Genomic DNA, 27797 nt, shown 5'->3' on the forward strand with positions numbered 1-27797 from the left:
TAACTTACAAGGGAACTCCCATAAGGTTAACAGCTGATTTCTCAGCAGAAACTGTACAAGCCAGAGGGGAGTGGCATGATATACTTAAAGTGATGAAAGGGAAGAACCTACAACCAAGATTACTCTACCTGGCAAGGATCTCATTCAGATTTGTTGGAGAAATCAAAAGCTTTACAGACAAGCAAAAGCTAAGAGAATTCAGCACCACCAAACTAGCTCTACCACAAATGCTAAAGGAACTTCTCTAAGTGGGATACACAAGAGAAGAAAAGGACCTACAAAACCAAACCCAAAACAATTAAGAAAATGTTCATAGAAACATACATATCGATAATTACCTTAACCATGAATGGATTAAATGCTCCAACCAAAAGACACAGTCTTGCTGAATGGATACAAAAACAAGACCCATATATATGCTGTCTACAAGAGACCCACTTCAGACCTAGGGACACATACAGACTGAAAGTGAGGGGATGGAAAAAGATATTCCATGCAAATGGAAATCAAAAGAAAGCTGGACTAGCAATACTCATATCAGATAAAATAGACTTTAAAATAAAGAATGTTACAAGAGACAAGGAAGGACACTACCTAATGATCAAGGGATCATTCCAAGAAGAAGATATAACAATTATAAATATATATAAACCCCACATAGGAGTACCTCAATACATAAGGCAACTGCTAACAGCTCTAAAAGAGGAAATCGACAGTAACACAATAATAGTGGGAGACTTTAACACCTCACTTACACCAATGGACAGATCATCCAAAATGAAAATAAGGAAACAGAAGCCTTAAATGACACAATAGACCAGATAGATGCAATTGATATTTATAGGACATTCCATCCAAAAACAGCAGATTACACTTTCTTCTCAAGTGTGCATGGAACATTCTTCAGGATAGAGCACATCCTGGGTCACAAATCAAGCCTCAGTAAATTTAAGAAAATTGAAATTATATCAGGCATCTTTTCTGACCACAACGCCATGAGATTAGAAATGAATTACAGGGAAAAAAAACATAAAATACACAAATACATAGAAGCTAAACAATACATTATTAAATAACCAAGAGATCGCTGAAGAAATCAAACAGGAAATCAAAAAATACCTTGAGACAAATAACAATGGAAACACAATGATCCAAAACCTTTGGGATGCAGCAAAAGCAGTTCTAAGTGGGAAGTTTATAGCTATACAAGCCTACCTCAAGAAACAAGAGAAATCTCAAAAAAACAAACTAACCTTACCCCTAAAGGAACTAGAGAAAGAAGAACAAACAAACCCCAAAGTTAGAAGAAGGAAAGAAATCATAAAAATCAAAGCAGCAATAAATGAAATAGAAACAAAGAAAACAGTAGCAAAGATCAATAAAACTAAAAGCTGCTTCTTTGAGAAGACAAACAAAGCTGATAAACCATTAGCCAGACTCATCAAAAAAAAAGAGGGAGAGGACTCAAATCAATAAAATTAGAAATGAATAAGAAGAAGTTACAAGACACTGCAGAAATACGAAGCATCTTAAGAGACTACTAAAAGCAACTGTATGCCAGTAAAATGGACAACCTGGAAGAAATGGACAAATCCTTACAAAGGTATAACCTTCTAAGACTGAACCAGGAAGAAACAGAAAATATGAACAGACAAATCAGAAGTAATGAAATTGAAACTCTGATTAAAAATCTTCCAACAGGGCTTCCCTGGTGGCACAGTGGTTGAGAGTCCGCCTGCCGATGCAGGGGACACGGGTTCGTGCCCCGGTCCAGGAAGATCCCACATGCCGTGGAGTGGCTGGGCCCATGAGCCATGGCCACTGGGCCTGCACATCCGGAGCCTGTGCTCCGCAACAGGAGAGGCCACAGCAGTGAGAGGCCCGCGAACCGCAAAAAACAAAAAAAAACCAAAATCTTCCAACAAACAAAAGTCCAGGACCAGATGGCTTCACAGGTGAATTCTATCAAGCATTTAGAGAAGAGCTAACACTCATCCTTCTCAAACTCTTCCCAAAAAATGCAGAGGAAGGAACACTCACAAACTCATTCTATGAGGCCACCATCACCCTGATACCAAAACCAGAGAAAGATACTACAAAAAAAGAAAATTACTGACCAATATCACCGATGAATATAGATGCAAAAATCCTCAACAAAATACTAGCAAACAGAATACAACAACATATTAAAAGGATCATACACCGTGATCAAGTGGGATTTATCCCAGGGATGCAAGTTTTCTTCAACATATGCAAATCAATCAATGTGATACACCATATTAACAAATTGAAGATAAAAACCATATGATCATCTCAACAGATGCAGAAAAAGCTTTTGACAAAAGTCAACACCCATTTATGATAAAAACTCTCCAGAAAGTGGGCATAGAGGTTACCTACCTCAATGTAATAAAGGCCATATACAACAAACACACAGCCAACAGCATTCTGAATGGTGAAGCACTGAAAGCATTTCCTCTAAGATCAGGAACAAGACAAGGATGTCCACTCTTACCATTATTATTCAACATAGTTTTGGAAGTCCTAGCCATGGCAATCAGAGAAGAAAAAGAAATAAAAGGAATACAAATTGGAAAAGAAGAAGTAAATCTGTCACTGTTTGCAGATGACAGGATACTACATAGAGAATCCTTAAAAATGCCACCAGAAAACTACTACAGCTAATCAATGAATTTGGTAAAGTTGCAGGATACAAAGTTAATGCACCAAAATCTCTTGCATTCCTATACACTAATGATGAAAAATCTGAAAGAGAAATTAAGGAAACAGTCCCATTTACCGTTGCAACAAAAAGAATAAAATACCTAGGAATAAACCTACTTAGGGAGACAAAAGACCTGTATACAGAAAACTGTAAGACACTGATGAAAGAAATTAAAGATACCAACAGATGGAGAGATATACCGTGTTCTTGGATTGGAAGAATCAATATTGTGAAAATGACTATACTACCCAAAGCAATCTACAGATTCAATGCAGTCCCTACCAAATTACCAATGGCATTTTTTAGGGAACTAGAACAGATAATCTTAAAATTTGTATGGAGACACATAAGACACCGAATAGCCAACACAGTCTTGAGGGGGAAAAACGGAGCTGGCGGAATCAGACTCCCTGACTTCAGACTATACTACAAAGCTACAGTAATCAAGATAATATGGTACTGGCACAAAAACAGTAACATAGATCTATGGAACAAGATAGAAAGCCCAGAGATAAACCCACGCACCTATGGTCAACTAATCTATGACAAAGACGAAAGGATATACAATAGAGAAAAGGCAGTCTCTTCAGTAAGTGGTGCTGGGAAAACTGGACAGCTACATGTAAAAGAATGAAATTAGAACAGTCCCTAACACCATATCCGAAATAAACTCAAAATGGATTAGAGACTTAAATGTAAGACCGGACAGTATAAAACTATTAACAGAAAACATAGGAAGAACACTCTTTGACATAAATCACAGCATGACCTTTTTTGATCCACCTCCTAGAGTAATGGAAATAAAAACAAAAATAAACAAATGGGACCTAATGAAACTTAAAAGCTTTTGCACAGCAAAGGAAACTACAAACAAGACAAAAAGGCTACCCTCAGAATGGGAGGAAATATTTACAAATGAATTAATGGACAAAGGATTAATCTCCAAAATATATAAACAGCTCATGCAGCTCAATATTAAAAAAACAAACAACCCAATCCAAAAATGGGCAGAAGACCTCAATAGACATTTCTCCAAAGAAGATATACAGATGGCCAAGAAGCACATGAAAAGCTGCTCAACATCACTAATTATTAGGGAAATGCAAATCAAAACTACAATGAGGTATCACCTCACACCAGTAAGAATGGCCATCATCAAAAAGTCTACAAATAATAAATGCTGGAGAGGGTGTGGAGAAAAGGGTACACTCTTGCACTGTTGGTGGGAATGTGAATTGGTACAGCCACTATGGAGAACAGTATGGAGGTTCCTTAAAAATCTACAAATAGAACTACCATATGACCCAGCAATCCCACTACTAGGCATATATCCTGAGAAAACCATAATTTAAAAAGAGTCAAGTACCAAAATGTTCATTGCAGCTCTATTTACAATAGCCAGGAGATGGAAACAACCTAAGTGTCCATCATTGGATGAATGGATAAAGAAGATGTGACACATTTATACAATGGAATATTACTCAGCCATAAAAAGAAACGAAATTGAGTTATTTGAAGTGAGGTGGATGGACCTAGAGTCTGTCATACAGAGTGAAGTAAGTCAGAAAGAGAAAGACAAATACCATATGCTAACACATATATATGGAATCTAAATATATATATATATATATATATATATATATATATATATATATATATATATATCTCATGAAGAACCTAGGGGCAAGACAGGAATAAAGACACAAACCTACTAGAGAATGGACTTGAGGATATTGGGGGGGAGAAGGGTAAGCTGTGACAAAGTGAGAGAGTGGCATGGACATGTATACACTATCAAATGTGAAATAGATAGCTAGTGGGAAGCAGCCGCATAGCACAGGGAGATCAGCTCCGTGTTTTGTGACCACCTAGAGGGGTGGAATAGGGAGAGTGGGAGGGAGGGAGATGCAAGAGGGAAGAGATATGGCAACATATGCATATGTATAACTGATTCACTTTGTTATAAAGCAGTAACTAACACACCATCATAAAGCAATTGTGCTGCAATAAAGATGTGAAAAAAAGTAAAAAACAGGTATATCTGTAAACTAGAACACCCCACTCTTCCTTCCTCTCAGCCCCTGGAAACAACCATTCTACTTTCTGTCTCCATGATTTTGAATACTTTAAGTAGCTCGTATAAATGGAAACATACAGAAAAGAAAAAAAACTACAATGAGGTATCACCTCACACCAGTTAGAATGGGCATCATCATGAAATGTACAAACAACAAATGCTGGAGAGGGTGTGGAGAAAAGGGAACCCTCCCCTCTTGCACTGTTGGTGGGAACGTAAATTGATACAGCCACTATGGAGAACAGTATGGGGGTCCTTAGAAAACTAAAAATAGAATTACCAAATGACCCTGCAATCCCACTACTGGGCATATACCCAGAGAAAACCATATTTCAGAAAGACACATGCACCCCAATGTTCAGTGCAGCACTATTTACAATAACCCGGTCATGGAAGCAACCTAAATGCCCATCGACGGACGAATGGATAAAGAGGATGTGGTACATATATACAATGGAATATTACTCAGCCATATAAAGGAGTGAAATTGAGTCTTTCGTTGAGACGTGGATGGATTTAGAGACTGTCATACAGAGTGAAGTAAGTCAGAAAGAGAAAAACAAATATCGTATATTAACGTATTTATGTAGAACCTAGAAAAATGGTACAGATGAACTGGTTTGCAGGGCATAAGTTGAGGCACAGACATAGAGAACAAACGTTTGGACACCAAGTGGGGAAAGCCCTGGGGAGGTGGGGATGGCGGTGTGTTGAATTTAGCGATTGGGATTGACATGTATATACTGATGTGTATAAAATTGATGACTAGTAAGAACCTGCTGTATAAGAAAAATGAATAAAATAAAAAAAAGTTTTAGAATGGATTTTTCTATTTATGCAAAAAATATTGTTGGGATTTTGATATGGATTGCCATTAAATCTGTAGATCACTTTGGATAGTATTGACATTTAACAATTTTAAGTCCTACAATCCACAAACTTGGGCTGTGTTTCCTTATATATCTTTAATTTTTTTCAACAACATTTTGTAGTTTTTAGTGTACAAGTCTTTAACCTCCATGTTTAGACTAATTACCAAGAATTTTATTCTTTTTGATGCAATTTTAAGTAGAATTATTTCCTCAAGTTCCTTTTTGAATTATTCATTGTTAGTGTATAGAAACACAGCTGATTGTGTTGATTTTGCATCCTTCAACTTTGCTGAATTTATTAGTTCTAACAGTGTGTGTGTGTGTGTGTGTGTGTGTGTGTGTGTTTGTATTCTAGAATTTTCTATATATAAGATTATGTCTTCTGTGAACAGAGATAGTTTTACTTCTTTCTTTCCAATCTGGATGCTTTTTGTTTCCTTTTCTTGCCTAATTGCTCTTGCTAGGGCTTCCAATATTCTGTTGACCAGAAGTGGCAAAATCAGCAATCCTTGTCTTATTCCCGATTTTAGAGGAAAAGCTTTCAGTTTTTCACTATTGAGTATGATGTTAGCTATCTGTTTGTCATATGTGGCCTGTATTATGGTTGAGGTGGTTTCCTTCTATTCTTAATTCATTGAGTGTTTTAATCATGAAAATTAATTCCACTTGGTCATGGTGTGTAATCCTTTTTAACATGCTGATGAATTCAGTTTTGTAGTACTTTGCTGAGGAGTTTTATATCAATATTCAGGGATATTGGTCTGTAGTTTTCTTTTCCTGTAATGTCTTTGTCTGACATTGATATCAGTACTATGTTGGCCTCACAGAATGAGTTTGGAAGTGTTCTTCACTCTTCAATTTTTTGAAAAAGTTTGAGAAGCATTGATTTTAGTTATTCTTTAAGTGTTTGGTAGAATTCACCAATGAAGCCATCAGGTCTAGAGATTTTTTGTTGTTATTGTTGAGAAGTTTTTAATTACTGATTTAGTCTTCTTAATAGTTATAGGTTCTATTTATTTTTGCTTTAGTCTTGGTCAGTTTGGGCTTTCTATGACTTTGTTCATTTCATCTAGGTTATCCAGTTTGTTGGCATGCAATTATTCATAATACTCTCCTATAATCCTTTTCATTTATTCAGATTTGGTAGTAATGTTCTCACTTTCATTTCTAATTTTAGTAATTTGTCTTCTCTCTTTATTCATTAGTTAATCTAGCTAAAGTTTTGTCAATTTTGTTAATCTTTTCAAAGAAGCAACATTTGATTCATTAATTTTTCTAGTCTTTATTTCATTTGTCTCTGTTTTAACCTTTATTATTTCCTTCTTTCTGCTAGCTTTGTGTTTAGTTTGTTCTTTTTTTCTAGTTTCTTAAGTTGTAACATTAAGCTATTGATATTTCTTCTTTTTTAATGTCAGTGTTTATAGCTCTAAATTTTCCTCTTACTACTGCATTTGTGGCATCCCATGAGTTTTGTTATGTTGCGTTTTCTTTTTCAGTCTTTTCTGAGTATTTCCTTATTTTTCTTGTGAGTTCCTCTTTAACACATTGGTTATTTAAGAGTATATTGTTTAATTTCCAAAATTCTGTGTTCCTTCTGTTACTGTTTTCTAACTTCATCCCATTGTTGTCAGATAAGATACATTTTATGATATCAATCTATATTAATCTCTTGAAGTTTTATTTTATAGCTTAACATATCATTTACCATGGAGAATAAGGATGTGCATTTGAGAAGAATTCATGTTGGTTAGGTGTTCTCTATATGTTTGTTAGATGTAGTTGGTTGTGTTGTTGAAGTGCTCTGTTTCCTTACTTACCCTCTGTCTAGTTGTTTTATCCATTATCAATAGAGGAGTATTGAAGTCTCCAACTATTACTGTAGAACTGTCTATTTCTCCCTTTAATTCTGTCAGTTTTTGTGTCATATATATATATATATATATATATATATTTTTTTTTTTTTTTTTTTTTTTTTTGCGGTACGCGGGCCTCTCACTGTTGTGGCCTCTCCCATTGTGGAGCACAGGCTCCGGATGTGCAGGCCCAGTGGCCATGGCTCACGGGCCCAGCCGCTCCATGGCATGTGGGATCTTCCTGGACCGGGGCACAAACTCGCGTCCCCTGCATCGGCAGGCGGACTCTCAACCACTGCACCACCAAGGAAGCCCTGTGTCATATATTTTGATGGCCTGTCATTAGGTGTGTAAATGTTTGTATTTGTTATAGATTCTTGCTGAATGAACCTTTTAAAAATATATAATGTCCTTTGCCTCTTGTAAACTTTTAAAATTTAAAGTGTGTTTTGTGTGATACTAATATAACATCTTTGGGTCTAAAGTGAGTCTCTTATGGATAACATATAGTTAGATCATGTGTTTTCATCCATTCTGTCAATCTCTTTCATTCGATTGGACTCTTCGATCCATTTATTTTTAAAGTAGTTATTGATGAAGAGAGACTTACTGAGCTGGAGATCAAGATAGTGGAGTAGGAGGATGAAGAACTCATCTCCCCCGTGAACACATCAAAGATACATCTACATATGGAACAATTTTACTAAAAACTAACTGGAGGCAGGGAGAAAAATTCTTAAACAACTAAGGCTGTAAGAAGGATCCACATGGAATCAGGTAGGAAGGGAAGAGCAGCAATCAGACCAGAACCTGAGCTTCTAGGAGGGGACTCAGAAGAGAAGGGAGATTACATGGGTGGAGAGCCTATTGGGTAGTGAGCGTTGCTTACTTCCAAAGCAAGGCAGAGAGGGTGGATGTTAACTGCATGGCTGGCTGGCTGGTTTCCCATGACTGCCCCAGCACATGCCCCAGCCTGAGCGGAGCTGCTGCTCTGGACTCGCTGGCTTTATGACTCAGCTCCACACTGGGGCAAGGGCTGCCAAGGCTGAGGAGAGAGCTTGGCTGTAAGACACAGGGTGACTCAGACCTGAAGTGGTGTCTGAGCAGGATGGGGGCAGCCACTACTGATGCTTACCAAGTCAGCACATCAGAAGCATTCCTAATCTCTGTCTGTATCTGGACCACCACAGCCAATGCCCTGACCAAGCATCCACACTGGCCTCTCCTGCCCTGAGGGATAGCTCCCCTCTGGGGTTAGGGTTCCAGCACCAGGTAGGGGGAAAACACTTAAAGTCAACAGAGCCAGCTCAGATCTAACTCTGAGGGCTTCTGCTCCAGCAACTTGGGACCCAACCTTGCCCCTTACAGGGTAGTGCTAGCCACGGAGCAGAGGGAAGCCCTGGCTCAGATCTGGATCTGGCCCTAGCCCTTGAATTTCCAGCCCCACCTCCTACAAAGGTAGGAGCTGCCAGCACACCCTGTGGAGAGATGTGACTTGTGTTCTGTCAGATCCAGCTCTCCCACCAAAGCCACATGCAGATTGTATAGGGATGCTCCCACAAAAGGACACCACTTCAAGACCACAGTAGGTAACTGTTTCATCTAATTTCATAGAGAAAGAGAAAATTAAGCTAAATGAAAATATAGAGAAATTTGTTTCAATTGAAAGAGCAAGTGAAACCCCCTGAAAAAACAACTAAAGACAGAAATAAACAACTTACAAGATAAATAATCAAAGCATTACTAATTAGAATGCTAAGTGAATTAGGGAAAACAATAGATAAACACAGTGAGAACCATAATAATGAACTAGAACATATTTTTAGAAAAACCAGTCCAAACTGAAGAATACAGTAACTGAAATGAAAAACACACTAGGAGCAATTAGCAGGAAACTGCCTGATAAATAAGAATGCATAAGTGGTCAAGAAGATAAACTAATGGAAATCATCTAATCAGAACAGCAAAAAGAAAAATAAATTAAAAAAAAACGAGAACAGTTTAAGGGATCTCTGAGACAACATCAAGTGTACCAACATTCACATTATAGGGGTTCCTGAAGGAGAAGAGAGAAAGAAGGGGGTTGAAAATATATTTGATGAAATAATGGCTGAAAAATTCCCAAACCTGAAGAAGGAAACAGATATCCAGATACAGGAAGCACAGAAGGTCCCAAACAAGATGAACCCACACAGACCCACACCAAGACATATTATAAGGAAAGTAGCAAAATCAAACTAAAGAGAGAATTTTAAAGGCAGCAAGAGAAAAACAAAGAGTTATTTACAAGGGAACACCCTTGTATATAGGGCTGATAGGGCTGAGAGGGCTAAAAGCTGATTTCTCTGTAGAAACTTTGCAGGTCAGAAGAGAGTGGCATGAAATAGTGAAAGTACCAAAAGGGAAAAACTTATACCCTAGGACACTCTACCCAGCAAGATAATCATTTAGAATTGAAGAAGGGATAATTTCTCAGACAAGCAAAACCTATAAGAATTCATCAAGACTAAACCTTCCCTGAAAGAAATGTTAAAAGGCCTTCTCTAAGTGGAAAAGATAAGGCTATAATGAGAAGTAAGAATCTATAGGAAATGACAAATTGCACTAGGAAAGGCAAATGTACACTAAAGACTGAGGATCAATTACTTAAATAAGCTAGGACAAAGATTAAAGACAAAAATTTCAGAATTGTAAAATTACAATAATCAGTAAAGGGATAAACAAGAAGATGTAAAATGACATCAAAACTCCAAAATTTGAGGCAGGGAAATGAAAATGTAGACCTTTAAGAATGTGTTTGAACTTAAAGGACGACCTATTTAAAACAAGTAAGTATAGTTGTAAGCCAACATATATGAACCCCATGTTAACCATGAACCAAAAATATACAATAGATATGCAAAAACTAGAGAGAAAGGAACACAAGCCTACCACTAAAGGAAATTATCAAACCACAAGGGAAGAAACTAAAAGAAGAAAACATTCCATTTTATCCATTCATGATAAAAACTCTCACCAAAGTGGATATAGAGGAAACATATCTCAACAAAATAAAAACCATTTGCGACAAACCAACAGCCAACATAATACTCAGTGGTGAAAAACTGAAAGCCTTCCCACTAAATTCAGGAACAAGACAAGGACGCCCACTCTCACCACTTCTATTTAACATGGTATTGGAAGTCCTAGACACAGCAATGAGATAAGAAATAGAAATAAAAAATATCCAGATTGGAAGTGAAGAGGTAAAACTGTCACTATGTGCAGATGACATGATACCCTATATAGGGAACTCTAAATTCCTCACACAAAAAATATTAGAACTAATAAATGAATTAAGCAAGGTAGCAGGATATGATTAACATAGAGAAATCTGTTGCATTTCTTTGCATTACCAATGAAATATCAGAAAGAGAAACTAACACACTGTTGTAAAGCAATTATACTCCAATAAAGATGTTAGAAAAAAACCCCTAGGAATTAACAAAGGAGGTGAAAGACTGATACTCTGAAAACTGTAAAATATTGATAAAGGAAATTTTAAGATAACTCAAAGAAATGGAAAGATATCCCATGCTCTTGGATTGGAAGAATTGATATTGTTACAATGACCATACTACCCAAAGTAATCTACAGATTTAATGCAATCCTTATCAAAATACCCATGACATTTCTCAGAGAATGAAAAAAATAATCCTAAAATTTATATGGAACCATCAAAGACCCAGATGCCAAGGCAATCCTGAGACCAAAGAACAACCCTGGAAGCATAACACTTCCAGACTTCAGACTATATTACAAAATTACAGTAATCAAAACAGTATGGTGCTGGCACAAAAACAGACATATAGATCAATGGAACAGAACAGAGAGCCTCGAAATAAACCCACATATCTATGGTCAATTAATCTACAACAAAGGAGGCAAGAATATACATTGGAGAAAAGACAGTGTCTTCAACAAGTGGTGTTGGGAAAGCTGGACAGCTACATGTAAATCAGTGAAGTTAAAATGCTCCCTCATACCATATACAAAAATAAATTCAAAATTGTTTGAAGATCTGAATATGAGACAAGACACCATAAAACTCCAAGAAGAGAACGTAGGGAAAATATTCTCTGACATAAATCGTAGGAATGTATTCTTAGATCAGTACCTCAGGGCAAAAGAAGTAAAAGCAGAAATAAACAAATGGGACATAATAAAACTTAAAAACTTTTGCACAGCAAAGGAAGTCATCAACAAAATAAAAAAGACAACTTATGGAATGGGAGAAAATATTTGCAAGTGATGTGACTGACAAGTGGTTAATATTCAAAATATACAAACTGCTCATATAACTCAATATTGAAAAAAAAACCCCAATCAAACAATAGGCAGAAGTCCTAAATAGATATTTTTTCAAAGAAGACATACAAATTGCCAACAGGCAGATGAAAAGATGTTCAACATCACTAACTATTAGAGAAATGCAAATCAAAACCACAGTGAGGTATCACCTCACATTGGTCAGAATGTGTCTTGTCAAGAAGTCTACAAATAATAAATGCTGGAAAGGGTGTAGAGAAAAGGTAACTCTCCTACACTATTGGTGGGAATGTAAATTGGTGCTGTCACTATGGAAAACAGTGTGGAGTTTCCCTAAAAAGCCAAATATTGAGTTACCATATAATCCAGTAATTCCACTCCTGGTTATATATTCAGACTATAATTTGAAAAGATATATGCATTACAGTGTTCATAGCAGCACAGTTACAGTAGCAAAGTCATGAGAGCAACCCAAATGCCCATCAACAGAAAACTGGATTAAGAAGATGTGGCATATACACACACACACACACACACACACACACACACACACATACATATATATGTATATATATATATATATTATAATGGAATATTACTCAGCCATTAAAAAGAATGAAATACTTCCATTTGCAGCAACATGGATGGACCTAGAGAATATTATACTTTGTGAAGTCAGTCAGACAAAGAAAGGCAAATATTATATTATATCACTTATATGTGGAATCTAAAAAAATAATACAAATGAATCTATATACAAAACAGAAAGACTCACAGGTGTAGAAAAAAAATTATGCTTACCAAAGGGAAAATGGTGGGGGGGTGGGATAAGTTAGGAGTATTAGAATAACAAATACAAACTACTATACATAAAATAGATAAGCAACAAGGGTTTACCTTATAGCCCAGAAAATTATATTCAATATCTTATAATAACCTATAATGGGAAGTAATGTGAATATATATATATATATATATATATATATATATATATATATATATATCTGAATTATTTTGCTGTACACCTGAAACAAGCACAATATTTTAAATCACTAAACTTCAATAAAAAAAGGACAGCAGAGAATTCCCCGGTGGTCCAGTGGTTAGGACTTGGCACTTTCACTGCTGGGGCCCAGGTTCAATCGCTGGTCAGGGAGCTAAGATACTGCAGGCCATGTAGTGTAGCTAAAAAAAAAAAAAAAAAAAAAAGACAGCAAAGAACTACAAAAACAACCAGAAAACAAGTAAAAAATGTACATATCTTTCAGTAATTACTTTAGATGTCAGTGGACTAAATACTCCTATCAAAAGACATAGGGTAGCTGATTGGGTAAAAAAAGACCCATCTATATGCTGCTTCTGAGAGACTCACTCTAGAGCTAAAGACACACGGACTGAAAGTGAGGGGATGGAAAAAGATATTTCATGCAAAAGGAAACAACAAGAAAGCAGGGGTAGCAATACTTACATTAAACAAAATAGACTTTAAAACAGTCTATAACAAAAGACAAATAAGGACATTATATAATGATAAAGGGATCAATACAAGAAGAGGATATTACACTCATTAACATATATGCACCTAATACAGGAACACCTAAATATATAAAGCAAATATTACCAGGCATAAAGGGAGAAACTGACAATAATAAAATAATAGTAGGTGACTTTAACACTGCACTTACATCAATGGACAGATCATCCATACAGAAAATCAATAAGTAAACAGTGGTCTTAAATGTAACATTAGACGAGTTGGACTTAATAGATATCTACAGGACATTCCATCCAAAACAAGCAGTATACACATTCCTTTCAAGTGTTCGTGGAACATGCTCCAGGATAGATCACATGCTAGGCCACAAAACAAGTCTCAACAGTTTACGAGGATAGAAATTATATCAAGTATTTTTTTTCAAACTGTAATGATATGAAACTAGATTTCATTTACAGAAAGAAAAATGGGAAAACCACAAACATGTGGAGACTAAACAACATGCTACTACAAAACCAGAGTCAATGAAGAAATCAAAGAGGAAATCAGAAAATACATCAAGACAAATGAAAATGGAAACAGAACTTTCCAAAATTTATGAGATGCAGAAAAACATTTCTAAGAGGGATGTTTATAGTGATACAGGCCTACCTCAAGAAACAAGAAAAATATTAAATAACAACCTAACCTACCGTGTAAAGGAATTAAAAAAAGAAGAAAAAACAAAGCCCAAAATCAGGAGGAGGAAGGAAATAATAAAGATCAGAGAGGACATAAATAAAAGAGAGACCCCAAAAAAAAAAAAGAAAAAATAGAAAAGAAAAGGTCAACAAAACTAAGAGCTGGATTATTTTTAAAAAGATAACCAAAATTGATAAACATTTAGCCAGGCTCACCAAAAAGAAAAGAGGACCCAAATAAACAATACAAGAAATGAAAGAGGAGGAATAACAATTGCTATCACAGAGACACAATCATAAAAGAGTACTACAAACAGTTAAATGACAACAAATTGGACAACCTAGAAGAAATGGACAAATTTATAGAAACATACAACCTTTCAAGATTGAATCAGGAAGAAGAGGTAATCTAAACAGACTGATCACTAGTAGTGAAATTGAATTGTAGTAAAAATACCTCAAAGCAAATGGAAGTCCAGAACTTTATGGCCTCACAGGGTAACTGTACCAAACATATAAAGAAGAGCTAATATCTGTCCTTTTGAAACTATTCAGAAATTTAAAGAGTATGGGACACTCCCAAATTCATTCTATGAGGCCACCATTACCCTGATTCCAAAACCAAAGCCACTACGAAAAAAGGAGAATTACAGGCCAATATCTCTGATGAATATAGATGCAAAAATCCTCAGTAAAATGTAGCAAACAAAATTCAACAGTATATAACAAGGATCATACAACACGATGAAGTTGGGTTAATTCCAGTGACACAAGGTTGGTCAGTATTTGGAAATCAATCAATGTTACACACCCTGTACAAAAGGAAGGATAAAAATTACATGATCATATCAATCAATGCAGAAAAACCCTTTGACAAAATTTAACATCCATTCATGATAAAAACTCATCAAAGTTGGTATAGAGGGAACATATCGCAACATAATAAAAGCTTTACTGGCACAAAAACAGAAATATAGATCAATGGAACAGGATAGAAAGTCCAGAGATAAACCCATTCACGTATGATCACCTTATTTTTGATAAAGGAGGCGAGAGTATACAATGGAGAAAAGACAACTTCTTCAATAAGTGGTGCTGGGAAAACTGGACAGCTACATGTAAAAGAATGAAATTAGAACACTTCCTATCACCATACACACAAAAAAACTCAAAATGGATTAAAGACCTAAATGTAAGGCCAGACACTATAAAACTTTTAGAGGAAAAAGGCAGAACACTCTACGACATAAATCACAGCAAGATCCTTTTTGACCCACCTCCTAGAGTAATGGAAATAAAAACAAAAATAAACAAATGGGACCTAATGAAACGTAAAAGCTTTTGCACAGCAAAGGAAAACATAAACAAGATGAAAAGACAACCCCCAGAATGGGAGAAAATATTTGCAAATGAAGCAACTGACAAAGGATTACTCTCCTAAATTTACAAGCAGCTCATGCAGCTCAATATCTAAAAAACAAACAGCCCAATCCAAAAATGAGCAGAAGACCTAAATAGACATTTCTCCAAAGAAGATATACAGATTGCAAAGAAACACATGAAAGGATGCTCAACATCACTAATCATTAGAGAAATGCAAATCAAAACTACAATGAGGTATCACCTCACACCAGTCAGAATGGCCATCATCAAAAGATCTACAAACAATAAATTCTGGAGAGGGTGTGGAGAAAAGGGAACCCTCTTGCACTGTTGGTGGGAACGTAAATTGATACAGCCACTATGGAGAACAGTATGGAGGTTCCTTAAAAAAGTAAAAATAGAACTCCCATACAACCCAGCAATCCCACTACTGGGCATATACCCTGAAAAACCCATAATTCAAAAAGAGACGTGTACCACAATGTTAACTGTAGGTCTGTTTACAGTAGCCAGGACATGGAAGCAACCTAAGTGTCCATCAACAGATGAATGGTAAAGAAGATGTGGCACATATATGCAGTGGAATATTACTGAGCCATAAAAAGAAGTGAAATTGAGTTATTTGTAGTGAGGTGGATGGACCTAGAGTCTGTCATACAGTGTGAAGTTAAGTCAGAAAGAGAAAAACAAATACTGTATGCTAACACATATATATGCAGTCTAAAAAAAAAAAAGTGTTCTGAAAAACCTAGAGACAACACAGGAATAAAGACACAGATGTAGAGAATGGACTTGAGGACACGAGGAGTGGGAAGGGTAAGCTGGGACCAAGTGAGAGTGTGGCATAGACATATATACACTACCAAATGTAAAACAGATAGCTAGTGGGAAGCAGCCACATAGCACAGGGAGATCAGCTCGGTGCTTTGTGACAACCTAGAGGGGTGGGATAGGGAGGGTGCGAGAGAGATGCAAGAGGGAGGAGATATGGTGATATATGTATATGTATAGTTGATTCACTTTGTTATAAAGTAGAAACTAACACACCATTGTAAGACAATTATACTCCAATAACGATGTTTCAAAAAATAAATAAGCCTTTTGATACTAACCCACAGCTAACACCATACTCAATGATGAAGAGCTGGAAGCCTTTCCTGTAAACTGAGGAACAAGACAAGGATGCTCACTCTCACCACTTATATTTAAAATAGTATTGGAAGTCCTAGCCACAGCAATCAGGCCAAAAAAAAAAAAGAAAGAAAGAAAGAAACAAAGAAACAAAGAAACAAAGAAAGAAAGAAAGAAAACGCATCCAAATTGAATAGGAAGAAGTTAAAGTGTCACTGTTTACAGATGACATGATACTATATATAGACGACCACAGATACTATATAAAGTGTCTGCCAAGAAATTACTGGAACTAATTAATGAATTTGGTAATGTTGCAGGATACAAGATTAATGGAACAGAAATTTGTTGTTTTTCTGTACCATAATAATGAACTATCAAAGAGAAAGCAAGAAAACAATCCCATTTAAAATTGCATCAAATGGCACAGGGAGATTAGCTCGGTGCTTTGCAACCACCTAGAGGGGTGGGTTAAGGAGGGTGGGAGGGAGACACAAGAGGGAGGGGATATAAGGATATACATATGCATATAGCTGATTCACTTTGTTATACAGCAGAAACTAACACAACGCTGTAAAACAATTATACTCCAATAAAGAGGTTAAAAAAAATTGCACCAAAAAAAATAAAATACCTAGGAATAGGTATTTCCATATAAACTTAACCAAGGAAGTGAAAGATCTATACTCTGAAAGCTATAAAATATTGATGAAGGAAATTGAAGATGATACAAAGAAATGGAAAGATATCCCATGTTCTTTGTTAGGAAGAATTAATTTTGTTAAAATATCCATACTGCCCAAAGCAATCTACAGATTTAATACAATCTCTATCAAAACACCCATGACTTTTTCATAGAACTAGAAAAAATATTCCTAAAATTTATATGGAATCACAAAACACTCCAAATTGCCAAAGAAATCTTGAGAAAAAGAACAAAGCTGGAGGAATCACCCTCTCTGACTTCAGACTATACCACAAAGCTCCAGTAGTCAAAAAGAAGCATGGTATGGGCACAAAAACAGACACATAGATCAATGGAACAGAATAGAGAGCCTAGAAATAAACCCATGTACCTATGGTCAATTAATCTATGAAAAACAATTCAAGAATATACAGTGGAGAAAAGACGGTCTCTTCAATAAGTGGTGCCTAGAAAACAGGGCAGCTACATGTAGAAAAATGAAGTTCCTCATACCATTTACAAAAATAAACTCAAAATGGATTAAAGACCTGAATGTGAGACCTGAAACTATAAAACTCGTAGAAGAAAACATAGGCAGAATTACTCTTTGACATAAATTGTAGCAATAGATTTTGGATCTGTTTCCTCAGGCAAAAACAACAAAAGCAAAGCTAAACAAATGGGACCTAATTAAACTTTAAAGCTTTTGCACAGCAAAGAAAACCACTGAAAAAAACGAAAGACAACATACTAAATGGGAGAATATATTTGCAAATGATATTACTGATAAAGGGTTAATGTCCAAAACATAATAACAGCTTATACAACTCTAATATCAAAAAAGTAATCACCCTGATTTAAAAATGGACAAAAGATCTGAATAGATATTTTTTCAAAAAATATAGATTGCCAATAGGCACGTGAAAAGATGCTCGGCATTGTTCATCATCAGAGAAATGCAAATCAAAACCACAATGAGATATTAGCTGTTAAATGGCTATCATCAAAAAGTCTACAAATAACAAATGTTGGCGAGGATGTGGATAAAAGGGAACCCTAGTACACTGTTTGTGAGATTGTAAGTTGGTGCAGCATCTATGGAAAATAGTATGAAGATTCCTCAAAAAGGTAAAAATAGAACTAACATATTATCTAGCAGTTCCACTCTGGGTATATATCCAAGAAAATGAAAACAGTAATTTGAAAAGATACATGCACCCCAATGTTCATAGCAGGATTACTTACAGTAGCCAAGTTACGGAAGGAACCTAAGTGTCCATAAACAGATGAATGGATAAAGAAGATATATAAAATGGAATATTATTCAGCCATAAAAAGAAGGAAATTCTGCCATTTGCAACAACATGGATCAACCTAGAGAGTATTATGTTTAGTGGAATAAGTCAGACAGAGAAAGTTAAATAATGTATGTTATCACTTATATGTGGAATATAAAAAAACAAATGAATGTATATAACAAAGCAGAAATAGATTCACAGATATAGAGAACAAATTAGTGGTTACCAAAGGGGAGACAGAAGGAGGGAGGAGCAAAATAGAGGTATAGGATAATAGATACAAACTACTAAGTATAAAATAGATAAACAACAAGGATATATTGTATAACACAGGGAAATACAGCCCGTATTTTACAATAACTTTAATGGAGTATAATCTATAAAAATATTGAATCACTATGTTGTACACCTGAAACTAATATAATATTGTAAATCAACTATACTTTAATAAAAAAAGAAAAAAAAAAGAAAGTTAAACTCAGTCATTCACTACCACACAAAAAAACAGAAACTTACTTCTCTCATTTTGTTATTTGTTTTCTATGTCTTATAGCATTTTTGTCCCTCTTTTCATGTATTAATCTATTGTGTTTAGTTGATATTTTTGTAGTGAAATGATTTATTACCCTTTCATTTCTTTTAGTGTATATTCTATAGCTCTCTTCTTTGTGGTCATCAGAGGGATTACATTTAATATCCTAATGTTACAGCACTCTAATTTGAATTATATCAGCTTAACTTCAAAAGCATACAAAAGTTCTGCTCCTATACAGCTTGATTCCCACCCCCTTTCAGTTATTAATGTCACAAATTACATCTTTATATATTATGTGTTCAAAAACATAGACTAGTAATTCCTTTTATGAATTAGTCTTTTAAATCATATTGTAAATGAAAATTGGAGTACAAACCAATATTACAATAATACTAGATGTGATAATTGCCCATGCATTTACCTTTACTAGAGATCTTTATTTCTTCCTATGGCTTTGAGTTATTGTTTATTGTTCTTTCATTTCCACCTAAGGATTCCCTGTAGCATTTCTTGTATGGTAAGGCTAGTGAATGAACACCCTCAGCTATTGTTTATCTGGGAAAGTCAATTTCTCCCTAATTTTTGAAGGACAGTTATGTAGGATAAAGGTTTCTTTGTTGATAGTTTTCCTCCTTTAGCCTTTTGAATAAATTAACCTACTGCTGTTTGTCCTCCAAGGCCTCTGATGAAAAATCTGCTGGTAATCTTATTGAGGATCATTTGTATTTGATGATTTGCTTCTCTTGCTGTTTTCTCTTGCTCTCTTTACTTTGCCTTTAGCTTTTGACAGTTCGATTATAGTGTGTCTCAGTGTGTGTCTTTTTCAGTTTATTCTACTTAGAGTTTGTTAGCTTCTTGGATTTGTAGATTAATATCTTGGCATCAAGTTTGGGAATTTTTTAGCCATTATATCTCCAAATAATCTCTTTGCCCCTTTATATGTTTTCCTTCTGAGACTGCCACTGTTGGTATGTTGATCAACTTGTTGGTGTTCTACAGGTCTCTTAGGCTCTTTTCACTTTTCTTCAATCTTTTTTTCTGTTCTTCAGACACAATAGTTTTAATTATTTTATCTTCATGTTCTCTTGTTCTTTCTTCTACTTTTGAATCCCTCCAGAGAACTTTCAAATTTAGTTATTGTAATTTTCAGTTCCAGAATTTCTTTTGAGGTCATTTTAATGTTTTCTATCTCTTTATTGATATCTTTATTTTGTTCATACATTGTTTTCTTGACTTTGACTCCCTTGAGCAATTTGAGCATCTTTAAAAAAGTAGTTTTAAAATTTTTATCTAATAAGTCTGCCATCTGGTCTTCCTCAGGGACAATTCCTGTTGATATATTTTTTTCCTTTGACTGATTCTTAATTTCCTGCTTTTTTGTATGCATTGTAATATTATGTTGAAAACAGGACATTTGAGTTTTATAATGTGGTAACTCTGGAAATCAGATTCTCCCTATTTTCCTGGGTTTTTTGTTTCTAAGAAATTGTTGTAGGGTGTCTCTGGGCTAGCAATCAGCCTGAGGTGTAAACTTAAGTCTTCTCAGGTCTTTTCTGAGCCTCCATCTTTCCCTGGGCATGTGTGGTGACTTTCTAGATTCCCTGTGTATGTGGTTACTCTTGAATGTTCTAATTCTTAAATGGCTGGTCCCCAAAAAGGGTTAAAATGAAAAATGAAAGGAAAAAATATTCTGTCTCTTTAAATCCCATGGAAGTCACTTCAACCAGAGGGGGTGGCAACAATGGCACTCTGCTTCTGCATCTGCATCTCCATGATCAGAAGTATAATTGATGATATTTGGAGGACATATTTTTATTGTCCACTCTGGTTCCCACAAGCCACATGTAAACCACTCCAAGAATGTGGGCAAGGTTACCTGCCATGGGTAACCTTGGCAGGATAGCCACTACTAGGCTAAAAGCTGAAACTGACCAAAATTAACCATGATTTTTCATTTAAGCCTTCCCCTGGAAGCTGCAAGCTTTTAAATATGACTCTAGAGCTCCAAAAACATTACATCAGTCATATTCTGCCAGCACAATTGTTCTCTAGGTAGGAAGATGGATTCCTGGCACTTCCTACTCTACCATCTTTCCTGACGTCACTCCACCAAGAATGTATTCTCAATCCTTATCATCACCTTAATCCACGTTTTCTTCTTCTTTTGACTTAAGAAAAACATTCCAAATAAATGTTTACATATGTTTTACAACATATGTAACCTGAAGGATAAATTCTACCATTGACTTGAATTTAGGCTTCAGACATCAGGGCCTGTTTTATTCAGCTTGAGTGGAAATTAGGCTTATTGTTATTAATAAAAGAAAGGTGTTTGAAACTAATAAAATAACAACTGACATTTATGGAATGCTTACTAGATACTAGACACTGTACTAAAGCTTAGGTTACTTTGGAGGCAAACCCCAGTGTGACTGAGAACTTCAATTCAGAAATATGAAAATCTATATTTTGAGTTATAATATGTTTGAAGCCTTAATTGTATCAACTGACAATTATTCAAGCAGCACTGGACTTCAGATATCATGAGTTACTCACCATCACCTACCCAGCCAGGTATATATGTGGCCCTATTTGGTGGACACCTTAAGCTTCTCATAGCAGTGTTTGTTTGTCCATGAACCTGTACTTATAAGCTATATTTGCCATTTTCTTTATAAGTTGTAAAATATCTGGAGTAGACTCCATCATTCTTGAAAGAATCAGCACCTTGTTATAGAAATGAAGGAATAAGTTATTATTGCAAAGAAAAAGAGAAATTCGTGCATTTTCTAACTCAAGGATATGGCCTTTATAAGCATATACCCTAGGTTGGGCTCTCATCTTCAAACTGACCCCTTAGAGAATATTTCCTTTATGCTGTGCCAGAACACAGTATCTTATTGAATTGATATCTTTGAGGTATTATAAAAAATATATTACACACACAGATAAATATATATGTAAAATAAATACCTCAATTTTGTGGCCCTTGTCACTTTATATTCAGATTATTTTGGTACCCTTCTTATTGATTTCTCAGCCAAACAGCCTACTTTTGCTTACTTTATCTAAACACTTACTTTTAGTATTGCTTTCTTTTATCTCTCCATTCAAATCAAAAGGGCCCCACTAAAGAAAATGTCTTTGCTTAGGAGTTCTCATCCTAGTCAACTACAAAATACCTATCTAGACTCATTCTTACAGCTATTGCTCTGCTGATTCATTAACTCTGGTCTGACAATGGGAAACTTCATCTACTATTAGAATAAACATTTTGGGGAGCTCAGAAATATTGTATCATCTGTATACCTGTTATCACGAGCATTGGAGTTATTCACTAAATTTCTAACACATTACTCAGGGAGTTTTAACTCTGTAAGATAGATGTTATTAAACTGATGTCCTTGGGCCAGCATCATCTGCATCTCTCTGGAACTTGTTAGAAATGCACATTTCTGGGCCACATTCTAGGAGTAGGAAGGGGTCCCAGCAACTTTTGTTATAACAAACCCCTTCACGTGATGACTATACATACTAAAGTTTGAGAACCACTTCTCTAAATCATTTTAGTACCACTACTTTCTTAGGTGAAAGCATTACAAATTAACTAAGTAATCAGTATTAAAACCTTGAACAATGATAACAAAATGCAGGTAAGTTTTAATGTAGCATGGAAGGGATTGGGAAAAGGGGAAGAAGAGGCAGGGGATGGTTGTGGAAAACAGTTATATCTGATGAAGGCACTGAAGTGTGAGTGTAGGGAATTTGAAGCTGTACCAAAGACCAATTTAACCTTCTAAATTTTTCTCAGGACCAACTCTAATTGAGGATAGTGTTACAAAATGATTGAATTAATTACATTGCAAAAGATACTGATAGAAACCTGTGATAATACAGTTGTCTACCATGTTGGGTTTTTCCTTGCTCAATTACCCCTCAAAAGAAGGTTCAGTTCCCAGAATAATCCAGTCTGGGAAAACGTCTTTGAGCACCACTTATCCACACAGACCAAGGAGACAGAGCATGGCCAACACTATATCTTGTTTCTTGTCAGACAGATCTGAAGGATCTGATGCCCCTGTGCTGATCCCTCCTCTCTTCTGGCATGACTACCTGTTCTTGGGCCTTAGTTCCCCAGAAGTATATGTGCACTTTGTTCCAGCAGTTGGAATTTACTCCTGCCTGTCATCCCTTCTTTGATAAGAGCCTGAGTTCTACCACTTAACTTAATCTGACTACTTATGCTTCACCCTTCCTGGCCAGGTTTTCTTAATCATGTGCCCCTAAGAAACGCTTTTTTAGAGTACTTTATGCCACCTCAATCTCTTGAATGAGGCCTTTCTATATGATGACAGACATTGGTTGTCTAGATGACAAACAATAATAACAACCTTTATGGAGTGCTTACCATGTGCAAGACACTTGCAAAACACTTTGTAGGTTTTACCTGGATAGAATGTCCTGCTTGTCCTGCTGTTTATCCATAATCTGCATCCATTCTTCTGGTGCCTGTCTCTCTGCCCCACACTGCCATAGGGACCCATAACATACCCTGAGTTATAAAAATATAGGCTTATTCATAAAAGCCTGTGAATTACCTGCACCGTTATCCAGAAGTTACAAAACTTCTGTATTCCCATTATTTGATTCAATGAAAGCAGTCACACTGGCTCCAAGAATGGGTATTATACCCTAGTAGAATTTCTGCATAAACAGTCATTGGGCTGGGGAAGCTGTTTGTGTCTTTATTCATTTTAGCATTCACCGTGATTGGAGGCACAGAAGAATTTGCTGCCTGAGAATTTACTGTTATAGTTAATGTTTCTGGGTTTGCTTTTGCTTGAAGAGTGTAAGTCCAAACACCACCTAAAAATTTGATGGAAATATCAGATACCAAGCTATTTTCTGTGTGTTCGTTATCTATTTCTAAAGTATAATTCTTATAAATGTAGTGTGGAATAAACAGGTTTATGCAAATTTGTACAACATCCCACAGATGAGTGCTGTGGCAGTTCGGACAGGGGACCTAGCCAAATGTCATGCATAATGTCTCTACCTGGTGTACTCTGGTGGGAAATATAAATCTTGAAAGATTCCCTTCTTTTTGGCCTTTATCCTTTGGTCTCAGAGTGCACAGATTGTATAATCCTGGTTGGGCTTAATTAAGAAGGAGGCTCTAATGACTAATACACTATGTTGAAAAGACTCCCCACAATTAGTCTTCAAAGTGCTTCTTGCCCAACCTGTACTTTACCCTTTTTTTCCTTCCTCCTCATATATAAATTCTTTCTTCTTTTTTCCTCCCATCTAACTCTTAGGATTACACAGGAGTAGAAAGCACATTCTATTTTATCATAACTTTGAAGATGATACAATTATTGGCACTCAATTAAGATTATATGTATGATATTAGACAATTTATTTTAAGCTTTTGAAAAAATTTTAAAGAGAAGAAGTCTAAAAGCTGATTGCTTACCTTGCAGTTCCTGGAATACTGAAATAGGCCATTTTGGAATCTTTGTCTACTGTGAAACTTTCCACTGATGTTCCATTGGGATCCCAGAGAGAAATAACGGGAGGCTGTTTGTCCCATGTGACAAGAAAGAATGTGTCCTTTCCCACAGTGCCATCAATTATTACAGTACCATTCATCCCTCCATTACTGTTGAGTGTTAATCACTTACTTTCAAGCTGTTTAAATATACTTTAAAAATTAATAACTGGGGAAGAGAGTAATTTTATTCTTTTTTCTTTTTTAGCATAGCTCTTAATTTCTGGCCTGAGAACAAGCTTAAATATGGCATACTACCATAGTCTTGTAATCTCTCTGAAAGCTGACTGGGATGTGACAGTTGTCAGTCAGAAAATGTGGAAATATAGGGCCTAAGGACAGGACGGGCTATAATAAAAACATTAGAGCAGGAGAATGGGTTTCACAATTGGAGATATGGCTTTATTATTTTTTTCTTAGTTGTCTTAGCAAACACTCCAGATTTTAGCATTAGAGGGTGTTACAACCTCAAAGAAGAATTAGCTGTAGGGCATGTGTGTGTGTGTGTGAATGTGTGTGTATGCATGCACTTGTGTGAGTGTATTTGCTCATCTTAATGGTGATTCAAAAGAAAATACTTATTGGTGCCTAGAGTATTTGAGTAGAGACATAATGAGGAGGGCCTCAAGATAAAAATGAGGACTAGCAAATAATTGAGAAAATCTGGGCTTCCCTGGTGGCGCAGTGGTTGAGAGTCCGCCTGCCGATGCAGGGGACACGGGTTCGTGCCCCGGTCTGGGAAGATCCCACATGCCGCAGAGCGGCTGGGCCCGTGAGCCATGGCTGCTGAGCCTGCGCGTCCGGAGCCTGTGCTCTGCAGGGGGAGAGGCCACAACAGTGAGAGGCCCGCCTACCGCAAAAAAAAAAAAAAAAAAAAAAGAAAATCTTTCACTGATCTTTCCCCAATGTGAAATATTGAAGTAATTTTTCACATATGATAGAGTAAATAGCCCCATATGATAGAGTGAATGCGTTCAAGAAGAATACAGAAATGGCAATCTATTCTTTATGTAAATTGCAGTCCTGAGAAAAAAGTAAATGAAAGATAGGACCATTCTCTGAGAAGGACTCTTAAGAAGAAGTTTTTCAAAATCTTTGTGGATAGTTCTTAGGAAGAGTCAACTTTACCCAGTGACCAAGTAGGTGTTTCCTGGAAAAATGGGAAAGTATCATTTCAGGAAAAATGGGAAGTATCACTTGTAGCTCAACTCAGTCCTAAACCCACCTTCACTTGAGTTCTGAAGGAAGAGAGTGAATTCTACCCTTCAAACATCATTGTTTTGACAAAAAATCTCAGTCTTCCTTAAAGTCTTTGAGTGGAAAAAGTATTATTATCAAGTTAAATCTGAATGTGAATAACTTCTTTAGACTCCTACCAGGAAGATCTAATAAAGTAATAGAGCTTTGGCTGTATAAGAGTACTAGGAGAACATACTGAGTAAATAGTGGGACGCAGCCTTTCCTCTGTATTCCAGTGGCCACCACCACCCAAATCCAAGTTCCCATCAACTTATGTTTGGTTATTGTAACAGGCATCTAGCTGGCCAACATATTTTACAAAGTCCTACCCATCATATTCATGAATCTAAATTAATCTTGCAAAAATTTGTTTAATTTTAAATTTTCATTATTTAAGAACTTACTACAGATATTACAAATGAGGGGAGCAGAATTTTCAACTGGTTCCTCCACTCCCTTTGAGAACTCCATGCTCAAACCTTTGAGCATCACCTTTATGCAAATATTTCCTTTCTGGCTGATTTCCCTTATTCTGCTCTTACACTTTTAACTGCCTTTTGAGAATTCCACTTAAATGTCCCACCAGCTAGTCAAAGTTACCAAGGCTCAAACACAACACAAAATAATATGTTTGAAATCAGTTCTCCCTCCTTGCTTCTCAGGTTCAGTCTGTGGTATCATCATTCCTTAGTCAACCAGGTTGAGAACCTCAGAAATGACCTCTATTCTCCTTCAGTTTTTACTCTAGTTTCTGCCATACTAGATCTTCAGACCAATCTATACAACAGTTTGCAGGGTATCTCCAAACCATATCTCCAGACCAATCTGCATATATTATTTACCCCCATATCCTACAACTTCTGCACTTCTCATATTGGAGAGTAGAGGAAAATAGGTTTACTTAGGTGATAATTGGCAAGTTTTAATATAGGCAGTGATTTGATGAACTAGCACATGGTATATAGGAGTCTTGGCATAAAGTGACATGATATAGACAGTGAGAATGAATATATAGAGAAACAGGTTTTTGTAAAATATATTTTGAAAGAAACAGGCTGCATTGACATTATAATGGAACATGAATGGAGAAGAAACAAAGTTTTCTCAAAGTTTTTGAATCTAAATAGTGATAGTGCTTTTGAGACACAGAAGTTGAGAAAAGGAGTTAAATTCAGAAGGGTAGATAAAATAGAAAGCCAGTGAAAAAAATGGTTGAAGAGGCAAGAGAAGAACTAGACCCATAGATACACAATGATTGTTCACTCTCTTTCTCCTGTTCAATTATTTTCCAAAATATATTCCTTCTTCCAACAAGCCAAGTTCTGAGGTGCATTTGTTTAACTTTGAATCTATTTCACAGGTGTCAAGTGGTGGGGCAGGGGGGGCGTGGAAGTATGATATTTTTAAATGAATTCCTAGAATAATGGGTGCTATATTATTGGACAAAGTCTAACTTTGGTAGGGGAAATTTAACATTGCTAAGTTTTGATGTTATTTCTAATCTAAACCATATGGGAAAATAAAAAGAAACAATTGTTACATATGCCAGTGCTATTTGTTCACAGTCCTTCTTTCAATTTATATTTACGTACTTTATTCACATAACTAGAAAGGCTAGAAATTCACAATTTTCTTACTGTCTTTTTGATCATTTCAAAAGCTGAAAACTTCATAATGAGTCCCAGGAGTTTTAGCTCAGAAATATCATATGGGGCTTCCCTGGTGGCGCAGTGGTTGAGAGTCCGCCTGCCGGTGCAGGGGACGTGGGTTCGTGCCCCGGTCCGGGAGGATCCCACATGCCGTGGAGTGGCTAGGCTCATGAGCCATGGCCGCTGAGCCTGCATGTCCGGAGCCTGTGCTCCACAACGGGAGAGGCCACAACAGTGAGAGGCCCGCGTACGGCCAAAAAAAAAAAAAAGAAAGAAATATCATATGGTTTCATATCCCAAATGAGGAAATGACACA

General features: G+C 36.1%; 1 protein-coding gene across 1 annotated transcript in view; it reads right to left on the reverse strand.

Annotated features, from left to right (window-relative positions):
- The window catches only part of CLCA4 (chloride channel accessory 4), a gene marked incomplete at its 3' end in the record, with an annotated part of 133737 nt that overhangs the window by 49956 nt on the left and 55984 nt on the right, over positions 1-27797 (reverse strand). The window contains 8 exon segments of the mRNA XM_081258896.1: positions 21599-21689; positions 21693-21769; positions 23641-23659; positions 23663-23728; positions 23730-24045; positions 24519-24718; positions 24722-24733; positions 24852-24925. Coding sequence (XP_081115022.1) covers positions 21599-21689; positions 21693-21769; positions 23641-23659; positions 23663-23728; positions 23730-24045; positions 24519-24718; positions 24722-24733; positions 24852-24925 — 855 coding nt within the window.

This window comes from Mesoplodon bidens, assembly GCF_964165515.1.
Source record: "Mesoplodon bidens genome assembly, chromosome: 2".
NCBI lineage: Eukaryota > Metazoa > Chordata > Mammalia > Artiodactyla > Ziphiidae > Mesoplodon > Mesoplodon bidens.